General features: G+C 44.2%; 8 protein-coding genes across 8 annotated transcripts; 5 read left to right on the forward strand and 3 right to left on the reverse strand.

Annotated features, from left to right (window-relative positions):
• Positions 1–2,098: 2,098 nt before the first annotated feature.
• On the reverse strand, positions 2,099–4,150 carry LAJ45_00654 (uncharacterized protein; the record flags this gene model as incomplete). Its single annotated transcript, XM_046110255.1, has 1 exon — positions 2,099–3,229. One exon carries the CDS (start codon positions 3,227–3,229, stop codon positions 2,099–2,101), a length of 1,131 nt encoding a protein of 376 aa, XP_045976948.1.
• Positions 4,151–4,533: 383 nt separating this feature from the next.
• On the forward strand, positions 4,534–5,453 carry LAJ45_00655 (uncharacterized protein; the record flags this gene model as incomplete). Its single annotated transcript, XM_046110256.1, has 5 exons — positions 4,534–4,538; positions 4,847–4,872; positions 4,923–4,933; positions 4,985–5,173; positions 5,241–5,453. 5 exons carry the CDS (start codon positions 4,534–4,536, stop codon positions 5,451–5,453), a joined length of 444 nt encoding a protein of 147 aa, XP_045976949.1.
• A 412-nt stretch (positions 5,454–5,865) lies between these two features.
• Positions 5,866–6,346, forward strand: LAJ45_00656 (uncharacterized protein; the record flags this gene model as incomplete). The annotated part of the gene is made up of 4 exons (XM_046110257.1): positions 5,866–5,886; positions 6,009–6,066; positions 6,136–6,206; positions 6,260–6,346. The coding sequence occupies 4 exons, from the start codon at positions 5,866–5,868 to the stop codon at positions 6,344–6,346; spliced, it is 237 nt and encodes a 78-aa protein (XP_045976950.1).
• A 741-nt stretch (positions 6,347–7,087) lies between these two features.
• Positions 7,088–10,458, reverse strand: LAJ45_00657 (uncharacterized protein; the record flags this gene model as incomplete). Its single annotated transcript, XM_046110258.1, has 4 exons — positions 7,088–7,664; positions 7,726–10,067; positions 10,117–10,341; positions 10,417–10,458. The coding sequence occupies 4 exons, from the start codon at positions 10,456–10,458 to the stop codon at positions 7,088–7,090; spliced, it is 3,186 nt and encodes a 1,061-aa protein (XP_045976951.1).
• A 941-nt stretch (positions 10,459–11,399) lies between these two features.
• LAJ45_00658 (uncharacterized protein) lies at positions 11,400–12,390 on the forward strand (the record flags this gene model as incomplete). Its single annotated transcript, XM_046110259.1, has 7 exons — positions 11,400–11,492; positions 11,666–11,753; positions 11,810–11,813; positions 11,893–11,914; positions 12,133–12,199; positions 12,281–12,298; positions 12,356–12,390. The coding sequence occupies 7 exons, from the start codon at positions 11,400–11,402 to the stop codon at positions 12,388–12,390; spliced, it is 327 nt and encodes a 108-aa protein (XP_045976952.1).
• Positions 12,391–12,614: 224 nt separating this feature from the next.
• On the forward strand, positions 12,615–13,155 carry LAJ45_00659 (uncharacterized protein; the record flags this gene model as incomplete). Its single annotated transcript, XM_046110260.1, has 3 exons — positions 12,615–12,712; positions 12,863–12,920; positions 13,090–13,155. 3 exons carry the CDS (start codon positions 12,615–12,617, stop codon positions 13,153–13,155), a joined length of 222 nt encoding a protein of 73 aa, XP_045976953.1.
• A 4,510-nt stretch (positions 13,156–17,665) lies between these two features.
• Positions 17,666–18,255, forward strand: LAJ45_00660 (uncharacterized protein; the record flags this gene model as incomplete). Its single annotated transcript, XM_046110261.1, has 3 exons — positions 17,666–17,913; positions 17,973–18,091; positions 18,143–18,255. The coding sequence occupies 3 exons, from the start codon at positions 17,666–17,668 to the stop codon at positions 18,253–18,255; spliced, it is 480 nt and encodes a 159-aa protein (XP_045976954.1).
• Positions 18,256–20,810: 2,555 nt separating this feature from the next.
• Positions 20,811–21,413, reverse strand: LAJ45_00661 (uncharacterized protein; the record flags this gene model as incomplete). Its single annotated transcript, XM_046110262.1, has 2 exons — positions 20,811–20,889; positions 20,974–21,413. 2 exons carry the CDS (start codon positions 21,411–21,413, stop codon positions 20,811–20,813), a joined length of 519 nt encoding a protein of 172 aa, XP_045976955.1.
• Positions 21,414–24,122: the final 2,709 nt, after the last annotated feature.

Below are 24,122 nucleotides of genomic sequence, written 5' to 3' on the forward strand. Positions count from 1 at the left end.
TTGGAAAGCGCATGTATCAACTACCTCTGCATCTAGGATGTATTTATCTCTCAGCACAGACAATCACCATATAATTGGTTCAATTCTTACGGTACAGTATTTATCCCTTCGTCTGTTTCCGTAAAAGCTGCGACATGTTGTTAGGTCCAGGGCGATGCGGTGATATTCAGCAATTCTAACTACTTAAAAAAATATGGATTTATCAAAATAGAGGGAGATGGATCACAAACACGAGTGACTTGACAGCCAGACGAGACTCAAGTAAGGATTATGTTTACTAATGAGCGGGCTGTCTTCGTGGCCAGCCTCCCAAATAGAGACTGACCGTGAAACACACGGAGAGATGTAGAAGTGCATGTACTCATACCTCTCCTGAGCATTATATCTTCTTGGTATATAGATATAGGTTTTGTATGCTATTAGAGACACCGGCTGATCAATCCGCCCCACCTTTTCCCCCCTCTCCCACATGGCTCAATAACGTGGGGTAATATATTTGTACCAGATCGGTGACGTGGATTGATATATTTTCGCTATCATAGATCAGCAACAGCGATAAAAGAAACACATTAAGAACGAGTACCCAAGCTATGTAATGGGGAGAAAGTGGGGGAATCAGTAAATATCAGTCTAATTCCTAAGTCAACTTAACTAGAGTTTCAGTCACTCGTACTACGTAGCTACATGTATGTAGGGAGAGAATAACAACCCCAGACACCTACTCCGATACATGTATTAGGCTCTTTACAGTCCGAAGCACGCAGTAGCAGCACGGCTGCCAAACCATAATTTCTTATACGCTCCCTTGATCCCCTAACTTACGGTGAAGTTTAAAATGCTATATTCCGGGTGAGGCTTCAAAGCATACCATTTTTCATAGCCAAGCTATCAGCACGGTCACTCACCTCAACCACAGTTTTGTCTATGCCGTCCAATGCCGTGGTATATATATAACGTGAACTTATACCCCTTGGGCTTTTGAAGCGACCCCAGCCTTATATAACCGCCACGAGGGGGGGGCATGTTTGCACGGTAATAAACGCCTCCAGGCACAGACAATGATGGTCCCGGCGCGCCTATGTACTCTACTAGCATTTTCCACTGCCCACGTTTTAATCTTGTACAATGGGGGTCCGCAGCGGGAAAGCTTCGCGTGCGCCTCATGGGCAGATGCGGCATGTAGGTAGGTAGCCGTCAACGACAAGTACCTGGGAACTATTTTTACCGCCTTCCTTGCCACGATGTTGCCTGGTTGGATATTGAGCCATTGACATCATGAGATAGGTGTTCAGATTCTCAAACACACATGGTGTAACTTGTCAGTGGAGTATGATTTCTTTCTTTTTTTTTCTCTCACGGGATCCGCAATTCAGAAATCCATATTTAGGCGTCGGCTATCGAGACGTTCTCCCGGTATTATGTTTCTATGGGGGCGGCCGGAATACTAACTGAATGCTTATTAGACCAGGGTGTCAGACCTCGCTTCCATGCAAGCAATACACAGTATGGTACCATGGTCAGGGTTGCGTTTATTTTCCATTCCGATTGGAACAAACATGTATTGAACTGAGGTCTCTGAGTTACAAGGTATTAGATACATGCATACATAGCAGAGTACTTGTCCAACCGGCTGATACCCCAGAGTCCATATCAAAGATTCAATCTACATACATACATGTTTAGTTGATCTAGGTACTGGGCATGCAATATTACTTGTTAGACCCCCCCCCCCCCCCCACGTATGGCTAACCATGCATGTATGCAGTATGTACGTCGGTATTTCTATTGTATATACCTACAATAACCTTGAACTATTTGGCATGTCATCGTCAATGGTCAAAGTATTTTGTAGAATTTCTTTTGGTATTATTGCTATATGAGTCTATGGCAAGTAAAGCTCCCAGTTACAGTGATATCGATCAATTACTCCCTCTACAGAGGAAATAAAAAAAAAGTACCAATTAGTAAACTTACCTGCATGCGCACAATACAACGATTACAATGACCCCTAATAGCATAGCTAACCTTAAAAAAAAATCCACCTGTAAACTCCCTCAATAAGTGATTATTGATAGGCGCGCCTGGCGATTCGACAATACTACTCAGACTCTGTATTATAATTGACCCTGAGTGGCCGAAATCTTTTCGATGCATTATTTCTAGACCACTCTGTCCCTTCCTTCATTTTTCCCTTGGACATGGATCGATTTTTGCCAGCATCCTCGAGGACCTTTAGGCCAACCAACTCCAGGCACCGGGCTACTTCTGCGTTGATCGTATCGATTTTTGCTCTAGTTTCGTTCACGATGAGTTCGCGTTTCTTGTTGAAACCTGCCTTAGTCGCAGCAAGCTCGTCGTCGATTTGCTTGTTAACTAATTGCTGTTTCACTAGGCCTTCCTCAGCAATATGTTGCATTTGAATCACCATCTGCTTTTCGGCACTGAGATACTTGTTCTTTCCTTCATTCTTGGCTTCCGAAATTCTGGCACCCGCCTCATCCAGAATCCTCATTTCCATTTTCTTCAGCACTGGGTCATCCGTTTGTATCTCATGACTATATTCCAATTTTGATTTTGCGAATGTTAATTCCTCTTTCATCTTTCCTTTCCCATACCTATGATATCCTTCATCGACAACGGCCGGCTTTGCGTTGGTGGCGATATCTATTTTTTCTTCAAGTTTGATTTTTGTATCCGCTGCCGGCTTTGAAATAGAGATGTGTTTTTTGTCTAAAGACAGATCTGTGGGCTTCTCTACCTTTTCTTGGGAATCCATACCCGCTAAATCTGCGGCTTTCATTATTGCGTGGACTTTACTCTGTTCAATGCTGAAGTACCCATCGAGCCCAAGACTGATATACAGAGGGTTTCCCTCTAAACTGACGTTATCTGATAAGGAAGTTATGCCAGAACAAGTTGCTTTATTCATCTCTCTAGATCGAGCCTGCGTAGATGACCAAACACTATTGTTGATCGGGTTATCAAGTCTCTTCGTCACAGAAAACTCCTCCATCTGAGATGCAGTAATGGCTAGCATATTCGCTGCCTGTGCTTCGCCGCAGACCTTTGAGTCCTCGAAAACAATCTTGAACCCAAGTTCTTTTCGAAGGAATGTACGACAGAAATAAAGCATCAAATCCCTATTGGCGTTAGGGTAGTAGTAACCTCCTTCCATAGGATCAAAATCGTCATCATTAATTCTCCTTGAATTTGTGAAAATATTCTTCATTGTAACCTGTGTCACAGCCATCAACCTGGCGATAGAAGGGTCGGTACTTTTGATAACAACACCTCTAAAGTCGCGACCAATAGGAAAGGCGCTAACAACATGAAGCGTCTTGATTATGGCCATCAATATTCCGCGTTCCCTGAGCTTTGACGTATATTTTTTTCCAGATTTATCGTACATGCTTACACCTGATAGCATGTTGAAAACAGAACCGGATTTAAAAAAGACCCCATATCCAATCTTTCCTATATCTTTGTCATAGTATCCATCGACATGAACGATGACTGTCTTGTAAAATTGTTCGTTAACGCTGTAGGGCCTAGAGGCAAATGGATCCTTTGCAATCATAAAGTCTATCGTCCCAGAAGGATCGGGCCTAGGCACATAAAAAAGATATGGATACTTAGTGATGAAGTCCATTCCAAGTTGACATACAGGTATACCCTCAGGCGGAAGCTGGATCGAAAGTCCAGGGTTTAATAAAACTACGCCATCGATTTGAAATCTTTGAGTCAAATCTCTGGCACTCCGGAGCACTAGGCCAAGATTTACCCTAGTGGATTCGCCAGTCATTCTAGTGAATTTGTTGTCTTCGGACGACTGAAGAAAAAAATTGGTCTTCTCAATTTGAAATCCACTCTCTTCTGTAATAAAAGCGCTGAGATCACAGGGGATAACAGTTATATCGGATGCTGGAGTAACGATACAGCGGACAATGTCATGTCCAGCAAATGATACACCTTTAGTAACTAAATCGTAGGATAGACTACATAAGCCCCTTTCATCAACCGGAATTTGGAAGATGCCAGGGATCCCGCACTTGCTGTTCTTTGGTAGAGTAAGATAGTCTTTTCGAATTACTAGGGTTCCAGTTAAAGGATCTTTGGAACTCGTTGGAATAAAACTTCTTGGATTTAGCATTCTGGGTTTAAAGAGAGCATTCTCCATTTTCATCTACTTTGAATCGTAGGGCTTAGTTAGGATCATGTGGTAAATAATAGACGATGGGGTACAGTACGTAATCCCCAGAAAGAGTATATTTGTCTCCGGCACAATTCTTTGAGACCGAGGCCTATTCGAAGAATTAAGATTGAACAGAGGAATTTGGTTGAGAGTATTTGATAGTTGTTGGTGGTGGGGTTCGAAATCTAGCAGGTTGGTGGGGTAAGGTGGAGGGATGATGAGAAGGCAAGACGTTGGAGCTTAAGTACAGCTCTGTTGGGGTACTTAAGTCCAACACATGATACGTAGGTACAATTCGAGTGATCTATGATGACACCTAACATGTACAGTCGCACCTCGTTATGTCGTTAGCGTATTCTGGGAGCCAAACCCCTACGAGATAGCAAATATACGAGACAGCAAATAGTTTTTGGTGGAGAAGGGCAGTACCTGTCTCGCAAATTCGTACGAGACAGCAAGAGATATCGAATTACGAGATAGCGAGGTGCGACTGTATGTACTCTCCTACATGTATAAATGGCGTCACGCTAAACTGGGTTCCCCTCAACAAGTAACAACCGTGGAGCCCCCTCGAGACCACCAACTATCCGCAAACCCCAACTGAAGATGGAAAGCATTAAATATCCACGTGTGACAATACAATTTTGTACACAGTGCAAATGGCTTCTGCGTACGTACAGGTAATTGGATTTCCCTTGTGTCCTTGATGGTCGCTTATAGGTTTCTTTAGGTGCTGCTTATGTGAGTGGGCTTTTCCGGAAATACTCTTGGCCCAACTCTTACGGATGATAGTTCGCTCAAGAGCTTCTTTCTACATTCTCAACCTCTTTAGGTGAGGTCTCACTGCTTCCGGCAACAGGTGGTGTGTTCATAGTCGAGATACATCACCAAAACCCAGCTTCAATATCCGAAGATGGGTCGGCGACTGTAAAAACTGTCCTTTGGGATAGAAAAATTGATGGCGGATTCCCCGAAACAAAGGTTCGTGCCAAAATCGAGGCTATTAGCAATATAAATAAGGCTTTGTCGCTTACTCATAGCTTTTTAGGAACTCAAAAAGCGAGTGCGTGATGTGATAGACCCCAGTAGGGATCTCGGGCATGTTGATGGAAAGAAAAAGCCAAGTACAGAAATAGTGCTATCGTCTGTAGTAAGGGAAACAAACGAAACACAGGGAGAGCAGGCAGGACAGGCCCAGCAAACTAACCCCGCATGTGCCCCAAAAGACGGGAGTAATGTGGCCTGCGAAGATTGTAATTGAACATGATCGGCCTGGTCCAAATCACTCGCTTTATAAAATTCATATAGGTTCCTTACCAAGTACTGCATGTATTTTCCATGGGACTTAATAGGTGGTCGTTAAAAGATGAGATGCAAGAATATAAAGTAAGGAGTACAGAGTACATGTAGTGTATACACGTAGTTCTTCCGGAAACAAAATATTCAGTGGGGTCTGAGTCTACTCGACGATATCATAACATGGTCATATCATTCTTACATAGACCATGAAAGTGGGACGACAATGGACTTTGCAGTTGTCAAACCCCTGCTACCTTCACGGAAAAACGTTTTTCCGTAACAGGACATCACTCCATCCTCAATCCAGAACGAAAATCACCACATAGTCGTACCACCAAATCCTTTTAACCGTTTCTTATAAAAAAGCAAAGGCAATGTCTGCCTCTATAGATCCAGTAAGTACAAACTAAAAGACGAAGTAGTCAAAAAGGAAAAGAAAAGGAAAGAAAAGAAAACCATGCGTCACCAATTCAACGATTTTTTTCACGTAGCCTCTAACAAGGTTCTCCCGATACAGGAATGCTCGGAGAAAAAGGAACGTTATGATACCTGTTTCATAAAGTGGTATTCGGAAAGTACTGGACCCTCTTTGGCAGAAAGCTTGTGGCGCAATATCCAGGGAACTGACTCAGGCAAACTTCTAGAGTACTTGAGAGGGGAGTCTCAGACGGACGAGTGTAAGGATTTGTTCAAGGAATATCAAATATGTCTTAATGTGAGCTTCAAACCTTACGCTCGCCTCTTCAAATAATTACTAAATATCCGTAGAAAGCACTTAAGTCGAAGGGGATCGATGCTATGATCGAAGAAGCTCGAAAGACGTCTCCAAACAATGATAATGCGAAGCATGGTTGACACTAGACACCATCAAACTCTCCTGATAGTAGATTAAATCCTATCCTATTATTTCTTAGGTTACGGGAGTTCTGGCTGTACTATGCATGTATATATTATATGGGAGACTTTGTTTCCAGCTCCCCACTTCCTCACGAGAATCAACAGATTCACCGATTGGTATACCGGCCGGGCTATCTACAAGAAGTTGCGAAGATTCCAATGATGAAAATAACAAACCCAAAGGTCGGATACGTAAGAATTATGATACTTAGCATAAATATCATTTTTCATATCATATATAGATTTAGCACTACCAACAACGAATAATAAGAATTGCCACCGTCTTTATCGGCTTAATTACACTACGAACACGAAAAGCTAACCAAATGAAACATATCACATCACATGGTCTCATCTCCACAGGCAGTGAGTGTGGGCGAATCTCATAATAAGACAAATGATGTTTGAAAGGGGAAATGTAGGTACTAATTTAACGTAAAAACCCAACTTTCCGCCCAATACGCAAACACGATGACCGTGACCAGGGAGTAATTCCGTAAAACGAAGAAAGAAAACTACCCACCATCCAAACCAAAACCCAACTCGCGATTCGAAAACTTGCTTTTAGTTTTTTTGGTTTTTTTTTCGGTTTTTTTTTTTTTGGTTTCCCTATGTCCCATCCCTGTTTGTTTGGTTTTCTATGATTTTTCACAATAGAAAATCGACTAAACTAAAACAAAAGGAAATGCGAAAAAAGGTTTAACCCCTTCTTCCCCAACCGCCACCTCCACTTGAAGCTTCCTTCCTTTGACTAGGAGGGATGTATTTACTCTTGGGGGCAGGCTTTTCACCATCAGCAACGGCGGCTGGAGATTCCGGTCTTTCTGCCTGCAATTTGCGACCACTGATAGCCCCAGGTCTATAAACACCAGGTCTGGCATCCGCGGAAGGCCCATCAGCAGCGGGCCTCTCGACCTCCCGGGCGGGGGCGGCTTGAGGCGGAGGTACCTCTTCCCTGGCGATAGGCGCGGTACGTGGTGCAATGTTCAGCCTTCTACGCTCGGTAGGAGCGCTTAAAGGGGGGGCGGCACCGGAACCATTGACCGGAGGGGGTGGTGGGGTGGAGTCCACATCACCTCCCTTCGCAGCGACACGGTCACGCCAACCTCCTCCACGTACGGGTGCGACCCAACGACCACCGCCTCCAGATTCTGGTGTAGTGGTTTCGGGCGCAGAAGGACGCTTAAAGCTATCACGTTCGAGCTTCTCGCGAGCTCTGCGTTCTTCGGCTTCTTGCTCACGTTGACGTTGTTTTGCGGCAATTTCATCAAGTTTCCTAAAACAGTTGAGTTAGTATGAGCATAAATGAATAGATATATAAGAGAAAGAAGACATACTTCCTCTCCTCTTCACGCTTGATCTTCTCCTCCGCCATTTTAGCCCTAAGCTCCTCCTCCTTCTTCCGTCTCTCCTCCTCTTCCTGGCGTTCTCTCTCCTCCTCCTCTATTCTTCTTCTTTCCGCAGCTTCCTCTGCAATCCTCTTTCTCTCTCTCTCAGCGCGGACGTCCTGTCTCCTCTTCTCCATCTCGGCCCTGAGTTGTTTCTCGGCTGTCCTCCTTCTCTGTTCAAACTCTTGGTGTCTCTGTTGTTTAATTTCGTCCCTGAACCTCTCGTAAGGAACTACAAGCCTGCCCAGGCGCTTCTTCAATGCAACAGCATCTTCGTGCTGTTTCTTAGAGTTCTCGAGAGTAATTCTCTTTTTCTCTTCATAGGCAGCCAAATCCTCAGCTCTCTGCCTTTCAAGATCTTGGGGCAAAATTTTGACTTCTTCCCGGCGATAAGCACGCTCAAGATGGTCGATCCTCTTCCCAGTGATTCTCAGTTTATCGGCCATTTCCCTCTTTTCCTTCTCAAGCTGTGCGAGTTTCATGGCTCTCAGTTGGTTGCTGTCAAGGTCCTCAAGATTCTCAACGTCAATCTTGGTATCGAGGGACAATTCATCTAATTGTTTTTTCAACTCCTCCTTGCGAATCTTTTCCTGCTCCTGCCTGAGCCTCTCTAGTTCACGTTTCTTCTGCTGCTCCGCGACACGAGCAGCTTCGGCGGCACGTGCCTCCTCAGCGCGGATCATACGCTGCTGTGCCTCCTCCTTCTCCTTCTTGAGTAGGGCGCTTTCAGCAGCTTCCTTCTTCTTCTCAATGATAGTTCTCCTGGCAAGAGCTTCCTCGTGTTCCTTCTGGGCACCGGCTTGAGCTCTAGCGTAGGCTGCTTCTTTAGCCTCAAGACGAGCTTGCTGAAACTCGGGATCAACGTGAGAGACAGTAAGATAAAGAGCTTTTGCAAGTCGAGAAAGCTGTGTGCGAACAATCTCCGAGGGAGTGCTCTGGAGTTTCTGGACGGACATTGTCTCCTTCTCAGCAGATCCGGTTGGAGAGCCGGTATGGAGGGGCTTTGTAGAAGAAAAGATGTCGGACTCGAATGTCAGAACACCCGCAGCGTGATCGATGCGAATTGACAAATCACCCTTTTTACAGCCATTCATGATGAATTTTTCGATGACAGAAGGTGTAACTTCAAAAGGCGCAGGGAAAGAGGCCAAACTGATGACGAAGCTCAGCTGAACAGTGTCGTAAACCTGAGAAAGCTGCTGGAACAATCTGGTAAGAATTACTTGCTGAAGCGGCAAAACGTACGGCTTCATATCGGGCTCCGCTGCAATCTGCGTGAGGATCGGAGAGATCTTCTTGCAAATGCTAAGAGGGTGGAAGTCGACCTCAAGGATGCTGTAAAGATCACGGATTTCCGGTCTTGCACGCTTAAGTGCTCCCTTGCCGATGGCGTCTTTAAACAGTCCAGCACGAGTAGGAGCCCTGGCCATGCCAAGGAGGTTAGTCAAACGAGTATTCTTGTTTCTCTTGGCCTCGTCAACATCAACTAGAGCGCCCTTGGAGCGAGCCTGGCTGATGACGGGAATAGAGAGGGCAGCCAGAAGATACAGAGAAGCGGCACGGCTAAGATCAGCTTCGGTGGTCGCAGGAGAATCCTTCTTTGTAGACTGACCAGCGGCAACCTGAGCCGCGCTAGTTCGGAGAAGACTGTAATATCTGCTCCAGGCTGCAGCGTGAAATAGGTAATTGTCCGATACCAAGAAGATACGGGTCAACTTCTCGTAGTAATTCGCCATCATGACGTTCTTTGCAGGCCTCTTGCTAAGATTGAGAAGGGTGTGAATATCCTCTACAGATCGGAAAGCTTCCTGCCATAATTCAAGCTCAACGGCCACGTTAAGTTGCTGGAAGCGAGTGTCAAGATGGCGCTGGAGTGTATCAGGGTCATTCAAGTTGATGGCATGCATTTGAGTTGAATACTTGGCTGCATTTTGAACGTGGTTCCTCAAAAGTTCGCAAAGTCTTCTGAACTCGGTTTTACGAGTGTATTTCAAGCAAAATTGAAACGCTTGCAAGGCGGTGCTCTGATACATAATCTCGAGACGGGCATTGTTGCGGAGGATATCGAGAACGGTGCGATATGTCTCCCACAAGAATTTTAGCCAAGGAGTGACAACGGCTCTGTCAGTGCGGTCCCTGGATTGTTCTCCGGAAACTGTAGACAGCATAATAGATTCAGGGGTCTCAGAGGCCTCAAGGTCGTCAATCGCATCAACCGTAATTTGCTCAGCCCGTTCCTGGGCTTCAGTAACCTTTGCCTCGGCGAGTTCGATGAACCTACGAAGAACCAACTGGCATGTGTCAACGGAAGTAGTTTAGCATTCGAAGAGGGTTGCAAACCTCGATAGTCTGTACGCTCGTGTTCTGAGCAATATTCTTGTATTGATATAATCCATCCTTTGCCGTCTTTCCTTTCCTTAGGCTCACACAAAGCTCTACGAAGAGGATCATAACAGGTTCCAATGATGCGATTGGAGAGTTACGGGACCGCTTGGAGGTGACATGTTCGTGAAGGAGCTCGAGAGCACCTGAATTCTTGTTTACAGCGACAAGCTCTTGCGCACGCTGTGATGGGATGGATTAGCAATGTTAATATTATGGGGGGTGGGGTAGGTGGGGTATGGTGGAGGGATAACGAACCTTGAGAACATTCTCAGGCTTTGCGTGAGGAGGGGGGGCCATGATGGTAGACTAACCACAGCAGAATGGAAATTTATGAATTAACCAAATTTTCCAGAGCTGAGATCGATTTTTGGTGGTCGGTGGTTGATGGCGATGATAACTGTAGCAGTTGAGGTAGCGAAAGTTCTGTGTGGTTGAAGATTGATGATGAGACTAGTGTAATTTTTTCCTTAGCGAAACGCCAAAAAGGGTAAATTTTTGACCTTTTGCCAAAGCAACCTTTTACGCAAATTTGCTGCCTTAGGTAATATCATCATTCTTCGTGCGTTCTGTGACTGCTCTAAGCATTCAAAAGCTTATGTACCGTAACTACGATGGGAGAGATAGAAGAGTTGGAAGGGTTATCTTTTGCTTCTAAATATGCATAAGACTTTCTACCATGATATATTTTTGTATATTATGTAGGCATCTGTTTTGAATTATGAGAGCACGAACTTCTCGTTTCAAAGCTCGCCTAACAATCCTCGTTGATGTCAACCTATCTAGAAGATGGATGATGAATCACCTCGCCTCAATCCACGCCATTGTCTCTCAAATTACTACATACTTGTATGTAGACACTGTACCTACCGTCCGAACACCCCCAGATCTGATTTTGGTATATATAAAGTACATGTACCTACATGTAGGTATGATGCAAGCTTTGGCATGCCCCCGAGGAGGAACAAAAGGTACTCTGATATTCAAGAAGACCAGCTGAAGCATAATTGCACCTACATGTACTTAGCTGCGACGCTTATTTGTTTTATATAAACGAATAAAAGCCCGGAGGTCTCGGAATTTGGTGTGGAACTGTTGCTCCTTCTTTTTTCGGGCCCTTTTTTTTCTTTCGGGAATCCTTCGCAGTTCAGGCCACTACGTTGCGGGGATGTTGAATATTCAAAGAGGTGGATGCTCTTCCATTTCCAGGCGTTCTGCCTACTCCCTTGGTAGTCGCAGAAATGCAGTCCTCCTTCTTCTTCAGCCTGCACGGTGTTGCGACAGGCCTATCCCCATTGCGCTGCCTAATACTAGTACGCTATTCCCAGCTTGGGGTATGCTGGCCCGTTTTAGTACTGGTGGAAACCACTCTCCCCAGTTCTCTCCAGAGTCTCTCCCTACCGTTGCCCCAGCACCAGACCCGAAATTTCAGAGTCTTCCCCTTCTGTGCTGCTCGTCAAGAATCGTTGTCCGTGCCTATCTAAAGTATCTACTAAGTACCTAGTAGGTCTTGCTCAGCAAATCGCCTTCATCCCTCACACCCCCTGAGCCAACCGTTCGGGTTTTCCTCCTGCCCATCCCGCTCTTGCTCGCCCGTCTGCAGTGATAATTACCCACATACATACACGTTGGAGGACCGTTTAACGAGCAGTAAAGTAAGTAGGTGAAAAGGTTCAGTAGATCTTGTTTTGTTGTTTCCCAAGTGTATTCAGTCTGTATATTACTGTGGGATAGACCGAGTCGTCGACAAGGTAAAGTAAGTACTAGAAGTACCCTAGAAGCATTCAACCCCTCTTCGCCCGTTCCGAGAGTACCGCAGTACCACAGTACTCTACCGCAGTACCGAGGCCTTCCTCTTCTCAGGCACTTTGCCCACCCTCCACCCTTCATCGCACTAAGCCATCACCGTACAATCCTGTCGCGGTAGCGATACATTGTTCTCCTTTTTCCCACTAACACAACTGACACAACCAGTCTGCCTTCTCGCCTCCCCCACCCCCCCCCCCCCCCCAGCTGACTGACTGCTCGCTCGCCTTCCGCTGTTGCTGCTGCCGCCGCTGCTGCTGCTGCCACTCATCACCTGTCCACTGTCCACTCCAACCCCCATAATCACAACCAAGAGCCCCCTTTCAAACAAACGGTAGAAGATCTCTTCTCGAACGTTTCCTTACCAGTCATTACTAAATCCGACCTTCAGCCTCTCCTTCAAGAAAACTGCACACTGCTCAATAATATTTCGCGTTACCCCCTTCTTTTCTTTTACCTTGTACTCTCTTCTAGTGTCGGTACCCCTAACGAATCATCCTGTGGCCCTAAACACTCACCGCTATCTTCCGAACTCTGACAGCTAGAACTAAATCCTTCATTCACAACGTTCGGCACAGTTCTCAAGAGACGAGATGCCTCTTCATAATAATAATAATTCTGGGGTTGCTGGAAAAGAGAAGAAACAAACGATGGCGGAGTTGAAGTTGAGACGATTAACAGAGTTAAATGCAAGGCTGAGGGAGGATCTGGATAGACCACGAGTGAAGGTGTCAGAGGCTTGTCAATCGTATGTCTTCCATTTTCCTATTCACTTGTTTATGATATCTTCAAGTTTACTTCTCGATGATGTCTTGAAGTTATCAATATGATTACATGTTATCATCACAAGTTCACAACTTTTTTACCAACGCTTACCATGCTGACATTCTCGTTTCAGGATGATCAACTACACAAAAACTACTAAAGACTTTATGGTACCATCGACTTGGGGATCGGTAAGTTTATATTTACTTCACTGCTTTCCCGCTCTTGCATCCTTCTATCGTATTTCCATTCAAACCAACACGCCTTTGTCACATCGTATTCCATACTTTTGACCACTTTTAGACCCACGTGATTCAGTCTTAGATGCCTTTACTTACTCTATTCTTTTCTCATTACTAGGTCGACAAACGTGAAGACCCATACGCGCCTCAGCAAAGCGGACCTAACTGCTGCGTCATCTGCTAGTCCATGGGGCAGGAACCTTTCCAACTTACCGAAACGAATCTCGCAACGCTCAACAAAATTATCTCCCACTACCATCAAACATTTCTCGAATACCCTGTTTTTTTTCTTTCTCTCTTATCATCAAACACTTTCAATTCTGGCCATCGATGGGACCGGCATAGGCCTGAGAATAAATACATCGGCATGGAGACTATAATGTATCACATAAGGAGCATCATTACTTTCTGTCTATGACCTTACCGACCATTCCCTTTTACTCCTCGTTTTATTTTTATGGATTTCGCGACTTTTCGGCAACAGAACAGCAAGGAAATTGGAATGGGGGGTGTTCGTGGTCAATTACTGGTGAATAAGGAGTAAAAAAAGGTCGTTATTCGTTTCATATCCTTTTACGTTAATTCTTTTTAGTCTATATTACTTTTTTCTGTCACTACTTTCAGTATAACTTCTTTTTTCTCGTACCTCCTCGGGACGGCGGTGTTGTTGTTTTTGCGAGGAAAGATATCACTCAAAGCTATCTATCATTTATGTCCCGCTCTGATTCTATCTGGCGCGTTTGCTTGATTTCTGGTTTTCGAGGGGGACGTCGAGCTGGTGTTTTCTTTTTTTTCTTTCTAATCTTAACTCTTATCTTGCTTTCTTGGTATTCGGGAAGAATATGATTCCATTGGTGTGGAAGGGCTGGGCTAGTCTGTGCAGGAGTGGGACAGCTGTGTGGGAAGTGCCGATGACTTTATTCTTTTTTTCTCTCTTTTTCCTTCAAACATTATATTAGCGGGTGGTGGAAAAGAGGATCATTGTTGCAGGAAGGGAATAACGAATAGTCTTGGACTATGTTCTTCCATATAACCTTAGGCTTGGGTTTGGGCCTACAGTTTTTTTTTTTTTTCCTTGCTCTTTTTTTTTTTAGCTCTTTGCATGCCACTTTTTCCGTCTATTCCGTACAATTCTAAACGTCTGTAATGCTAAGGGTTAACTTGAAGTGGAAATCAAGCAGACCAGTATGAACACGAGTGATTCATGAACGAGTGACTTCTTATGTTTTGATTCATGAGGAAGAACTGTTTTTTCTTTTTGATTGCTCCACACACAGTTACCCCAGATATGCACGCGCAGCAAGGGAGGTTGGTTTGCATACATGTATGTATGCGCATACATAGGTACATACAGTACACCAGGGATCGTTCTAGTGATTTCTTCGCACCAAGTCAAGCTCGGCTGGATGAAATTTTCAAAGTGGTGAAGGCACCAGGGTCAAGCATTGGGAGTTCGAATAGGTAACGCGTCATTCATGGCTGTGGCTATTTTCACGATGATGCCAAGCTCCTGACACTTGTGCTGTATGTACTCGTCTATTCATAGCGTTTGTGAACACCACTGCTATTGCATGCCATACAAAAAGGTTGTCTTGGCTATTTTTTGTGTGTATGTAATGCCGGTTGTGTAGTAGAGCAATACTAGGTAGAGTACATGTGTGCAAAGTACTATCCCTTGGACGGATGAAAGTTGTCAAATTCGCGACCTGGACCGTGCACCACTTAGTAAGGGAATTATCTTGCTTTTTACGGTTAGAAACAACAACAGAACCAATCAAGAATTTCCAACAATTGCTATATTAGGCTAGTGATAGCTGAAAGAGTGTGGTCGCGAATTTGACAACTTTCATCCGTCCAAGGGATACATGTACTCTAGGTACTTACATATATGCAGTCTAGTGCTTAGAGCCCTTCTAAAACCCTTCCAATTGGTGACTCCGAACAGTGATCGCCCAGCTCACGAAGATCTAATTGTCTTGGTACGATCACATGACATTCAATGTCAATTTCAACGGCCATCCTTAATCGAATGTCGAAATACTAATCAAGTTCGCATTTATCAACTTTCTGGGTCTTTTTGAGTCTATCGATTTTCAGATATATCAATACTTTATGTAATATCAAAAATATAAGAAATATCGAAATCATTTAACTGCAGGAAACATTCTACGTAACGAATTATAGTATTAATCATAATTAAAATTACTCACCACCTCCTTGAGCCCAAAATCCTAATCACGAATCCTAGGCCTTTTATCTTGATCTTTGCATATATCTATTACTGGTTTCATATTCTTAGAATCATAACAGAACCGCTCCCAAGCTTGATAACCTGTGTCCTTTGTCTTCAGATGGAAGGAAATCGTACATGCTAGGGGCAATATGGTTGCTATAAGCTATTTCTTAGCGTATTTCTAGGTCTTATCAGGGATATTTATTAAAACATTATTTGGTGGGTGGCTTTATTCTAATAAATTTCTATATGTCTTTTTAAGTGATTTCTATAGGGCATAAATACACGTTTCCCGTATTACGGCCTCAGACTTTTTTTACTGGCTAGTTCAGCTGGAAGAAGATAATATAGTGTTAAAGATCTGCAATAGATCTAGAGCCAATAGGTGATTTTCCACCAGGCCACTTGGTGTGTTCGGGAATCTAGAACGCATGAAGCAATCTACATGATGAAATTTGGCATTCATATCAACCCTAGCCTTAGTACTTCCTAACAACCCGAAACCAACCGAAATAGTACTCTCCTGGGCCCAGATTTGACCTACACTAATAACTAGTTGAGTATATCCCGATGTTTTTAACAACAGCTCAAAGGCACTGGATTAAACAACAAAGGCCTCTCTACACAAACAGAGAAAGGTGAGTATCTTTAAGTGGACTATCATTTGACTCGGTCTTGGCTTTAGAGTTCCTGGTATCATTGGCTTTTTTTTCCCATCGGAATCGGTTTTCGAAATATGTCCCAAAAAGGGTATAACATATTACGATCACCCCCGGCGCGATTCACTTCTTAGTGTTCATTCGAACTTACTGGATTCTCCACTAGAACTCGACCCTTATTAGATGAATTAAACAAAAAGAAAAAAGAAATCGACCCTTATTAGAGCAACACCCCTTCTGTACACGTAACTCGAGATAATCCTTTTAACGGGAAACCACTGAACATAATTAAAATCTTACGCATCAAACAAACAACAGCCTGGTATTACCAGGTAGTTTTTCCTGTTTCAGTCAACCGGGTAATATACTATAGCACGTCCAAAGTAAGCAATTTTATGTCATAATCATGAAATATCACTCGATATTCAGTACTAATGTATAATATTAAACGTGGGAAGAGGTCACATCTGTAATTAAACCCAAGACATAACTCTCATACCATTGCCCTAGGCTCGAAAACAGAAGTATATCTCAATAAGCAAAAATGTTTTCATCAAATGCTACTTGCCGTAGACAGCCGGAAAAGAACGAAGATCATTGCTTCAAAAGGACAAAAAACCCCCCGGGGGACGTTACACACACTTTGCCTAACTGTGCCTGAACGCAGCTTAAACGATGATTAATACTTGCCAGATTTTTTTCTGTGTCCAGCGAACCTATTCTTCCTGATACGGAAGAGTCGCAACGACTTTATCTCACCAAATATCTATCAAATTCACGAAGTTTTAGGGCCGTTGCTTCGTAGCACTCCCATATTTCCGGATGAGGAAGAAACAGCTGGACACAGAAAAAAATCTGGCAAGTAGAGAGTTTAAGCCATCCGACTTTTTGGCAGACAAAAGAGATCGTCGGACAAAAAGGATCAGCGGTCTAGGGTCAAAAGAGCAAAACTAACACAGGATTGGTAATCTTTTACGCTGATCTTATTTGTTCTTGCCAGAAATATCTGGTGGCTTAAACTCTCTAATTCGAGGCTTTTAGTCGGTTGCAAATTTCATACAAATTTATCATATGTGGGTGCATCTTGGCGCATTTTTGTATGAAAGTTGCAACCGGCTAAAGCCTCTAATAATTGAGTAACCATTCGAAACTCGCTGTTTATTGATTGCGGTAGTCTCCATATGAGACTATCTTCAGGGGTAGCATAAAAGCCATTCTCCAAAATTGTTTGTGGTTGACGGGTTTTAATCTCAAAAGATATAACTGTCCATCAGCGAAAAATGACAAAGTAGCCTTCCCCTCACTAGGAAACTTATGGACAGGTGCCGCTGACCATGAGGCTCTGCCCACCGGGACGTCCAACACCACACAACGGGGTTAGTGCTTAGACTTGGCAACGCACGGCGTACCGTAAAAACTCGATAGGTGAGCCCGGGCTCATCTATCGAACCCGAGTTCTCTGATTGGTTGCTTTACGTTTCTCCAGTACTGTTATTCACCCTATATTTTTGGTTTAAGCCCGGGCTCACCTATCGAGTTTTTACGGTATCCCTTAAGCTGTCGATGCTGACCCCCCATAACAATTTGTATGAGAGATCTATTATTTGATAAGAGAGATAACGGGATCTGTTAGTAAAGCCACACCGAATTTGCTTTCTGAGGTCAGCATTTTCTCGACAGCTTAAGGGATAGGTAGACCTAGGCCGAGCATCTATCGGTCTGTTACAATAACGTCGAAGGAGAAGCAAACTTGCTCGAACAACGAGAACACACATACGAGAACACACAAAGATCCATTCTAAATGGCCCAAGCAGATCCTGCCATCATTGCAAGAGCGTTTACCGATCTTGGAGCTCAGATTCCTCTAATCTCCAACCATCCGACGGTTCAAACGCTAGATCAAGTCCAAAATTTCCAGGAAGTCCGAGGACAGTTCCGTCGACACGATGAGCAGTTTACTCAGTTACAAAGGACTTTGGACGGAATGGAACGGGGTTTGGACGAAATGAGACGGGAGTTCCGCCTCAGTCTTGATCAAATATCCAGAGAGTTTGTACCATCTCACACACACATTACTATTGGTATTGGTGGACTTATCAGAAATACAGTCAAACATTACTTCCATTACGTCTATACAACGCATCTTGTGGAAACATAGCACATCTCCGCTACCCAGTTGGAGTGCAAGCTCAAGCGATCACTCGGGACAACTTACTAACATTCACAGGTAATCTTATCCTACATCTATGCGAGCGTAATCCAAGACTAACAGCTTTAGTGCTCGAATGCCAGCAGCTTGCAGTTGCGCTTGGGCTTCCAGCCCTACTTCCGAATGTTACAGTTATGGATCGTCGTAAACAAATTGCGTCGTATCTCGGTGTCTCTATTTGAGGTATGCCTTTTCAGCTGAGTTGAAGTATTTGGAGTGCACCCAAGGTTAATATTTTCGATAGGACAGGCCGTTCGGAGGAAGATTTTTTTTCTCTATGGGTTTTCGGTTGAGTTATCTCTTCGGGTCGGATAGGTGGCTTTGGTTGTCGGCGTTTGCTATCCCGAATACCGTTTTTCTGGTGTTGTCGCTTTTCTTATAGAAGTTCATTGCATACATTAGGCGAATAGCATTATCTTATTGCTTGGGTAGTTCAGAAGCACTCGAGAGAAAAAAAGGGTTGAACGGAGGAGTCCCGAAAGAGTTCTTTGCGTTTGCACCCAAATTGTTATTATTATAGCTGTCTTAGACATGTCCTAGGTACACTGTTGGTTGGTGGCTGTATCTTATTGCTCCGTGTACACAAATCAGTTATCTTGGCCGAAATTTGGTTTAGAACAAAAAGCGTTCGAACGAGAGGACATGCGATAGAGCTGAACTTACACGTATCAATAACTGATCAAGGACCCGGAGACTAAACTGTTTGGTTAACAAACCAAATTGGAGGTGATCTCCGTATTATGTTAGTTAGATCGATCCACAAAACAAGCCGGCTCGAGCTTTCAGTGTGAGTCAATGTCTCAAGCCTTAAAAGCTTAAGTCTCCATTCGGGCTGCTTGAAGTATACACAAGGCGTAGATCATACTACCTCGCTCTTAGGAGTTAACGGAAATCTTGTTCTAGGACCCTCTTAACAGCTATTAGCGATGCCCGTTGTGTTTTATAAATAAGGACAGTACCAGGTCAGCCAAGTGGATGCCCCTTATTATTCGGGCGGTCAGCACCACTACAAGATGCCGGCAAAAAAATGAGGTGTGCCGTTATAGAACTTTATTTCGCATTCATGAGCTATCTGGTCATGCTTAGTGCCCACCCTACTCTTGATCATCATCTTTGGGGTCTTCATAATTTAGAACTATGTCTCTTCTCAACATTGTGACCTATGATATCCTACCGGTAGCAACATTCTTTTCAAGACCCGGCATTGTCCCATAACCTCGAAATTCCCTATCAGCCCGAAAACGACTTGCCCCATCTTTTAGAGCTGGTCAGCGAGACCGTTTGTCCTAGCCACTATGGAAATAGCAGTATCGTGCTGCTGGATAAGGAGCCGAGTAAACCGAACTATTTAGGGGCGGAAAAATACTAATCTGAATTTAAATACTAGCCGAAGTAAGCATTGAAAAATATTTGAGTATAAAGTTAACGGGGTAAAAAGGAATTAGTCTAATATGTCTATCTGATCGTATCCGGCCCGGTCAAAAATAGAGACCGGAGCAGCAGCTAGAAAATTGAACTTCGAAGCAAATGGGACACTCAATTTGGCTTTTATAGTGAGTATGGTGCCCTTATAGCCCGTCTAAACAGCTCCAAACTAACAGAGAGGCCTAGGGGAAATGATCTTATGCGCCTATGTGTGCAATCTCACTGTTGGGAAGTCATCTTTATTATCACAATTTCTATCCGTGTTCCCCGCGGTATAATTCCATTTATATTTAGGGCTTAAACATGGGTGTAGCCGTGGAGGCTCTTCAGGGATTTATATCATTGTAGTATCAACGAAACTCTGCGAGTGATATATTATGACTCAATATATCGAGCTCATCCTTTGTAGATACAGCCACTTTCCGGTATATTGGTGTTAATAGTCTAAGGAGAGGAAACTAGCGAGGTCATGGTTTTTATACAAATACAGCTCCATCACGTCGGGTTTAGACTTCGGGGGGGAAGAGTACAGGGACGGCTTGTCATTTGTTTAGGCGTTATATTTACATAGGTATACAGTCGTCCGCCGATATAACGAACGTGCATATTCCAAAGTTTTCCGTTCGATACAGCAGATTATTCGGTATAGCAGGCAAGTTTCTATGTAAAATTTAGATTCGGATCACCGAAACCCATTCGTTATAGCAAATTTGTGGCTTTTTTTGGCATTCGTTATATCGGTGAACGACTGTATGTCACCTGAAAGGTCAAATTGCCTCTAACTCTAGTCAGAGGTACTGCCTGAAAGTACAGACTTCGCAGCCGGTGGTGTAACGACGACAGACCTAGGTGTAGAAAATTTTCAACTCATTCTAGGAGCGCCTCTTCCTCTTTAATTTCTTTTTTTAGAATCGGGATTTGAGTGAAAAATCACTGCAATTCTTGAATTGTTAATTGAAGTCCAACGCGCTGATCACGATATGCCATTGATTTATATGTTCGTTATATGGCTGACTAGTACTTGCAATTGGCGGACTTTTAATATTCCAGTGGAATAATGATAGGTCCGACGAGCGGCCTAAATATAAAATGTGTCGTGTAACGCTTCCTCCACGACGTTGAAGATTCGCGGGCCAAAGTTATGGTGTAAAGCAGTTACATGTTCCTCTCAAAGACCCCAAACGCCTCTGATTACCAAATAGTGTCCTATGGAGAATGCCGCTTTAATAGTTATTAAGCCACCAAGTCTCTTAAGTCAATCCATTTCCCGTCTCCTCTACTCCCTTCACCCCACAGGGATCCAATCGACCAATCAATCAAATTTTGCAGGAATCAATATTCCGAGTGATTTATTGTGACTTGTCCACAGACCCCGCGGCGCCACGTAACAGCTAGTTCAAGGCAGGGGCTTTAGCACGTGCACTTGGCAATTGAGGTGTTTCTAGGACAAAAAGATTGGCATGTGGAAAATGTACCCCTCTATATATATCCACGTTGGCTCCCCATGTGTGTGTGGCTTCTTGGCTGTCTGATCCTCCAGTGACATTACAGCAGTACCCGATAACCCACGCAATTCCTTAGCCTCATAACTATCATGACGACGTCTAGAACGAACTCTTCGGCGAATTTCTCCTAGGGAAAAAAACAAAATCAGAAAAGGTGCTCGAAGGTTCGAGCTCTCAATGGCCAGATCAAAGAAATCGCTCTGGACGGGAAGTCGTGTTTGGGGACGAGCTGCTTTTGCGGGCTCCTTCAGAATTTTGGTGTTGTTTTTTTTTCCCGAAAAGAAAAAGCCGGGGTGCATGGTGGTGACCTGCGTGGGGACTTTGGGTATGCCGTGGGAGGGTAACCGGGCATTTCCGCCGGGGGTGTTCGTTTTCGAGAAGCCAAACGGCTCAGATACCGTACCGTACATAATCTACCTCACCATGCGCCCCGACCATGACAGTCGATCCCAACCAGCCAACGTTTCTCACCGCAAGAGACACACACTCGAAACTCCCGAGAGCGATATATCCTTGCTTGAAGTTGTGTCCACCCTACGTAGGGAAGTGCAGGGCAGGCACTGTGGCACATTGTATGTACCGAATGCTCGGAAAAGGCAAATTGCAAACAACGTCAAACATCAAGCCCTTCCTATCTTCCGTCCGAATCTGTGGTTTCTTAGACATACAATAGGGTCAGTGCGGCCGTGGGGAAGTGGGCGGAAGGTGGCCCTGGAGTTCGTATTTAAGTTCCGACTGATCGTGACCCCACCCAAAGTCAGTCTATGGGAGTGAATTACGATATAAGAAAATTCAAATGGGGATAATTACCGCTCCTCCCTACCTCAAGAATATCATATCCCGTCTAGGAGTATTTTTTAGCCTGATCTTCTCATATGGCTATTTGGTACTAATATTAGGTGGTAGTGGTACTGCCTCTCTTGGCGGGACCGAACCGGTTTAGACAGAGGTGAAGCTCGGACCATCGTCTGGTGAGATTCAAAGGATTGAGTGAGGGGTCACCCCCACCTTTTTTTCTTTACCCTTACCAGGGTTTCGAGGGGACATATAAGATCAGTGGTTATAACTTTTGGGGGTTTTGGTGTGTCTGCACCTGAGAGGGAAAACTTACGTACGTGCTCTACGTCAGAAACCGGCCCTGGATGTGTTTAACATGTACATACCCTTCTCTCTCTAGATTCCAATTCCTCTATATCTAGCTACATGTACGTATGTATGAAGTAGTAGACGTGGGTTGGTGTTACATACCCGTACGGCCGTAACGAACGTTGTGGAGTCGGATTCCACATCCTACAGCCCTTCGCGCCGTTTCCATACTGCAGGTTGCAAATCACTTTTGGGGTTGATTATGATTATGATGATGCAACGACAGACCTACAGTTGCACAAGTTGTGAGCAAGGGTCAGCTGACTGACTAATTTTCTTGACCCAAAGTACCTCCCTCTACTTTCTACTAATCACCCCAGAACCAGAAAAGGCACGCTCAACAGAACAGAGGCAGGGGAAGGCGTTTTTTTCTCACTACCGTACGCGTAAGTACTGATATTTAGAACCGTTTTTTCTTTCCTTTCTAACTCTTCTTCCCCCCCCCCCCTCCTCTCTCTCTCTCTTGATCCAGAACGAGAATGCGGTTGTCTCAAAATGTGCTATTGCGCGGCGCTGCCAGCGATGAAGCAGCAGCAGCAAAGTGGGTAGGGTATCTAGATGTAGATATGTAGGCAACATAGGGTCTGCACCCTGCAGCAGATGCTAGAACAGGGCCTGCCTATCCACAGCAGCAGCAGCAACCAGTTGAACTCCTCATCAGCATCATCAGCATCAGCTCAGTCATAAGCGATCACCCGTTGCAACCTCCCCGGGAAAGAACGATAAGGACCCAGGTGCGGAGGAGGGTTTCTCGGGTAAGTTAGGCAGGGCAGACAGAGGACAGGCAGGCTGGCCAACCACAACCACGTGGTTCCAACCAATCCTAATCGGCCCTGCCCACGGTGGTGTGAGAAACGCAACGCCGAAGCCATCACTACTCCAGCAATGAGCTCCGAGACTGTCGAGTACGCACCGTGATCCGCATACAGGACGAGAGGAAGAACAAGAACCAAGAAACCAAAGGGAGAGGAGGACCCTCAGTAAATCATCACACAGAATGGGGCAAAGAAGCCGTGGCTAACTAACTACAGCACTCCCGTAGCCAATTCTGGTAGAATATCGCCTGCAGATCAAAACTACCTTTGAATAAGCTCGTCGAAAGTGGTAGGGAGCTGCCACGCAAGTACTTTACTCACGAGAGAGCGGGGAAGTACCTATACAGTACTTGACTTACAAGCTGGCGCCGACACCACTTTCTTCTTTCCTCTGGAATGATTTTGGTTTTTTACTTTATTTTTAGGATGTGGAATAAAATATCCCTAGACTTTGCACCGCCTTTCCCTTGTAAATTACTCTACCGTAACTGTAAAAACGAAAATGAACCCAGAACTATCTTTAAAAAAACAAGGCTGCAAGGAAGCGAAGCAAAAATATAAAAAACTAAGGGCAAACAAACGCAACGCAGCCAAACAGCCAAACAGCCAAACTAAATTGATAATCAATCATTCCTCCCACACACCAGTTCCAAACAGCCAGGAATTACCAATACTACATGCATAATTTTCGGAATCTCATTCTCTCATACCAAAAACAACGAATAGAGTACTGTTTTTTCTCTCCCTTTTTCTTTCTCTTTCTTAAACCCTAACTTTCCCCAGAAAGTAACCGGAAAAACAGAAATATGAAATGCATGCATGTCAGATATAAATAATAGATGCAGCTGGATGATTGAATATAGAGGGGAGAAAAAAGTCCTCTGCAAGATGCAAAAGTAAAGTGAAAATGAAAAAGCGCGAATAACAAAAAAGCTGAAAATTAAGCAATAGAAACGAACACCTACTGAAACCCCCCCCCCCCCCCAGTGAACTTTCGAAGAAAAGAAAAAAGTAAAGAAAAAAGTCCAGCCGAACTCCCAAACCGACGAGTAAAAACTAACAGGAAAATTTAGATATGATACAACGGCAAACTAATGAAAAAAAGGCGAAAAATCAACTTTCTCCGTAGCCAAATTTGATAAGAATAGGTCATGCATT

This window comes from Morchella importuna (assembly GCF_003444635.1).
Source record: "Morchella importuna strain M04M26 chromosome Unknown Morimp01GS001, whole genome shotgun sequence".
Classification (NCBI taxonomy): Eukaryota; Fungi; Ascomycota; class Pezizomycetes; order Pezizales; family Morchellaceae; genus Morchella; species Morchella importuna.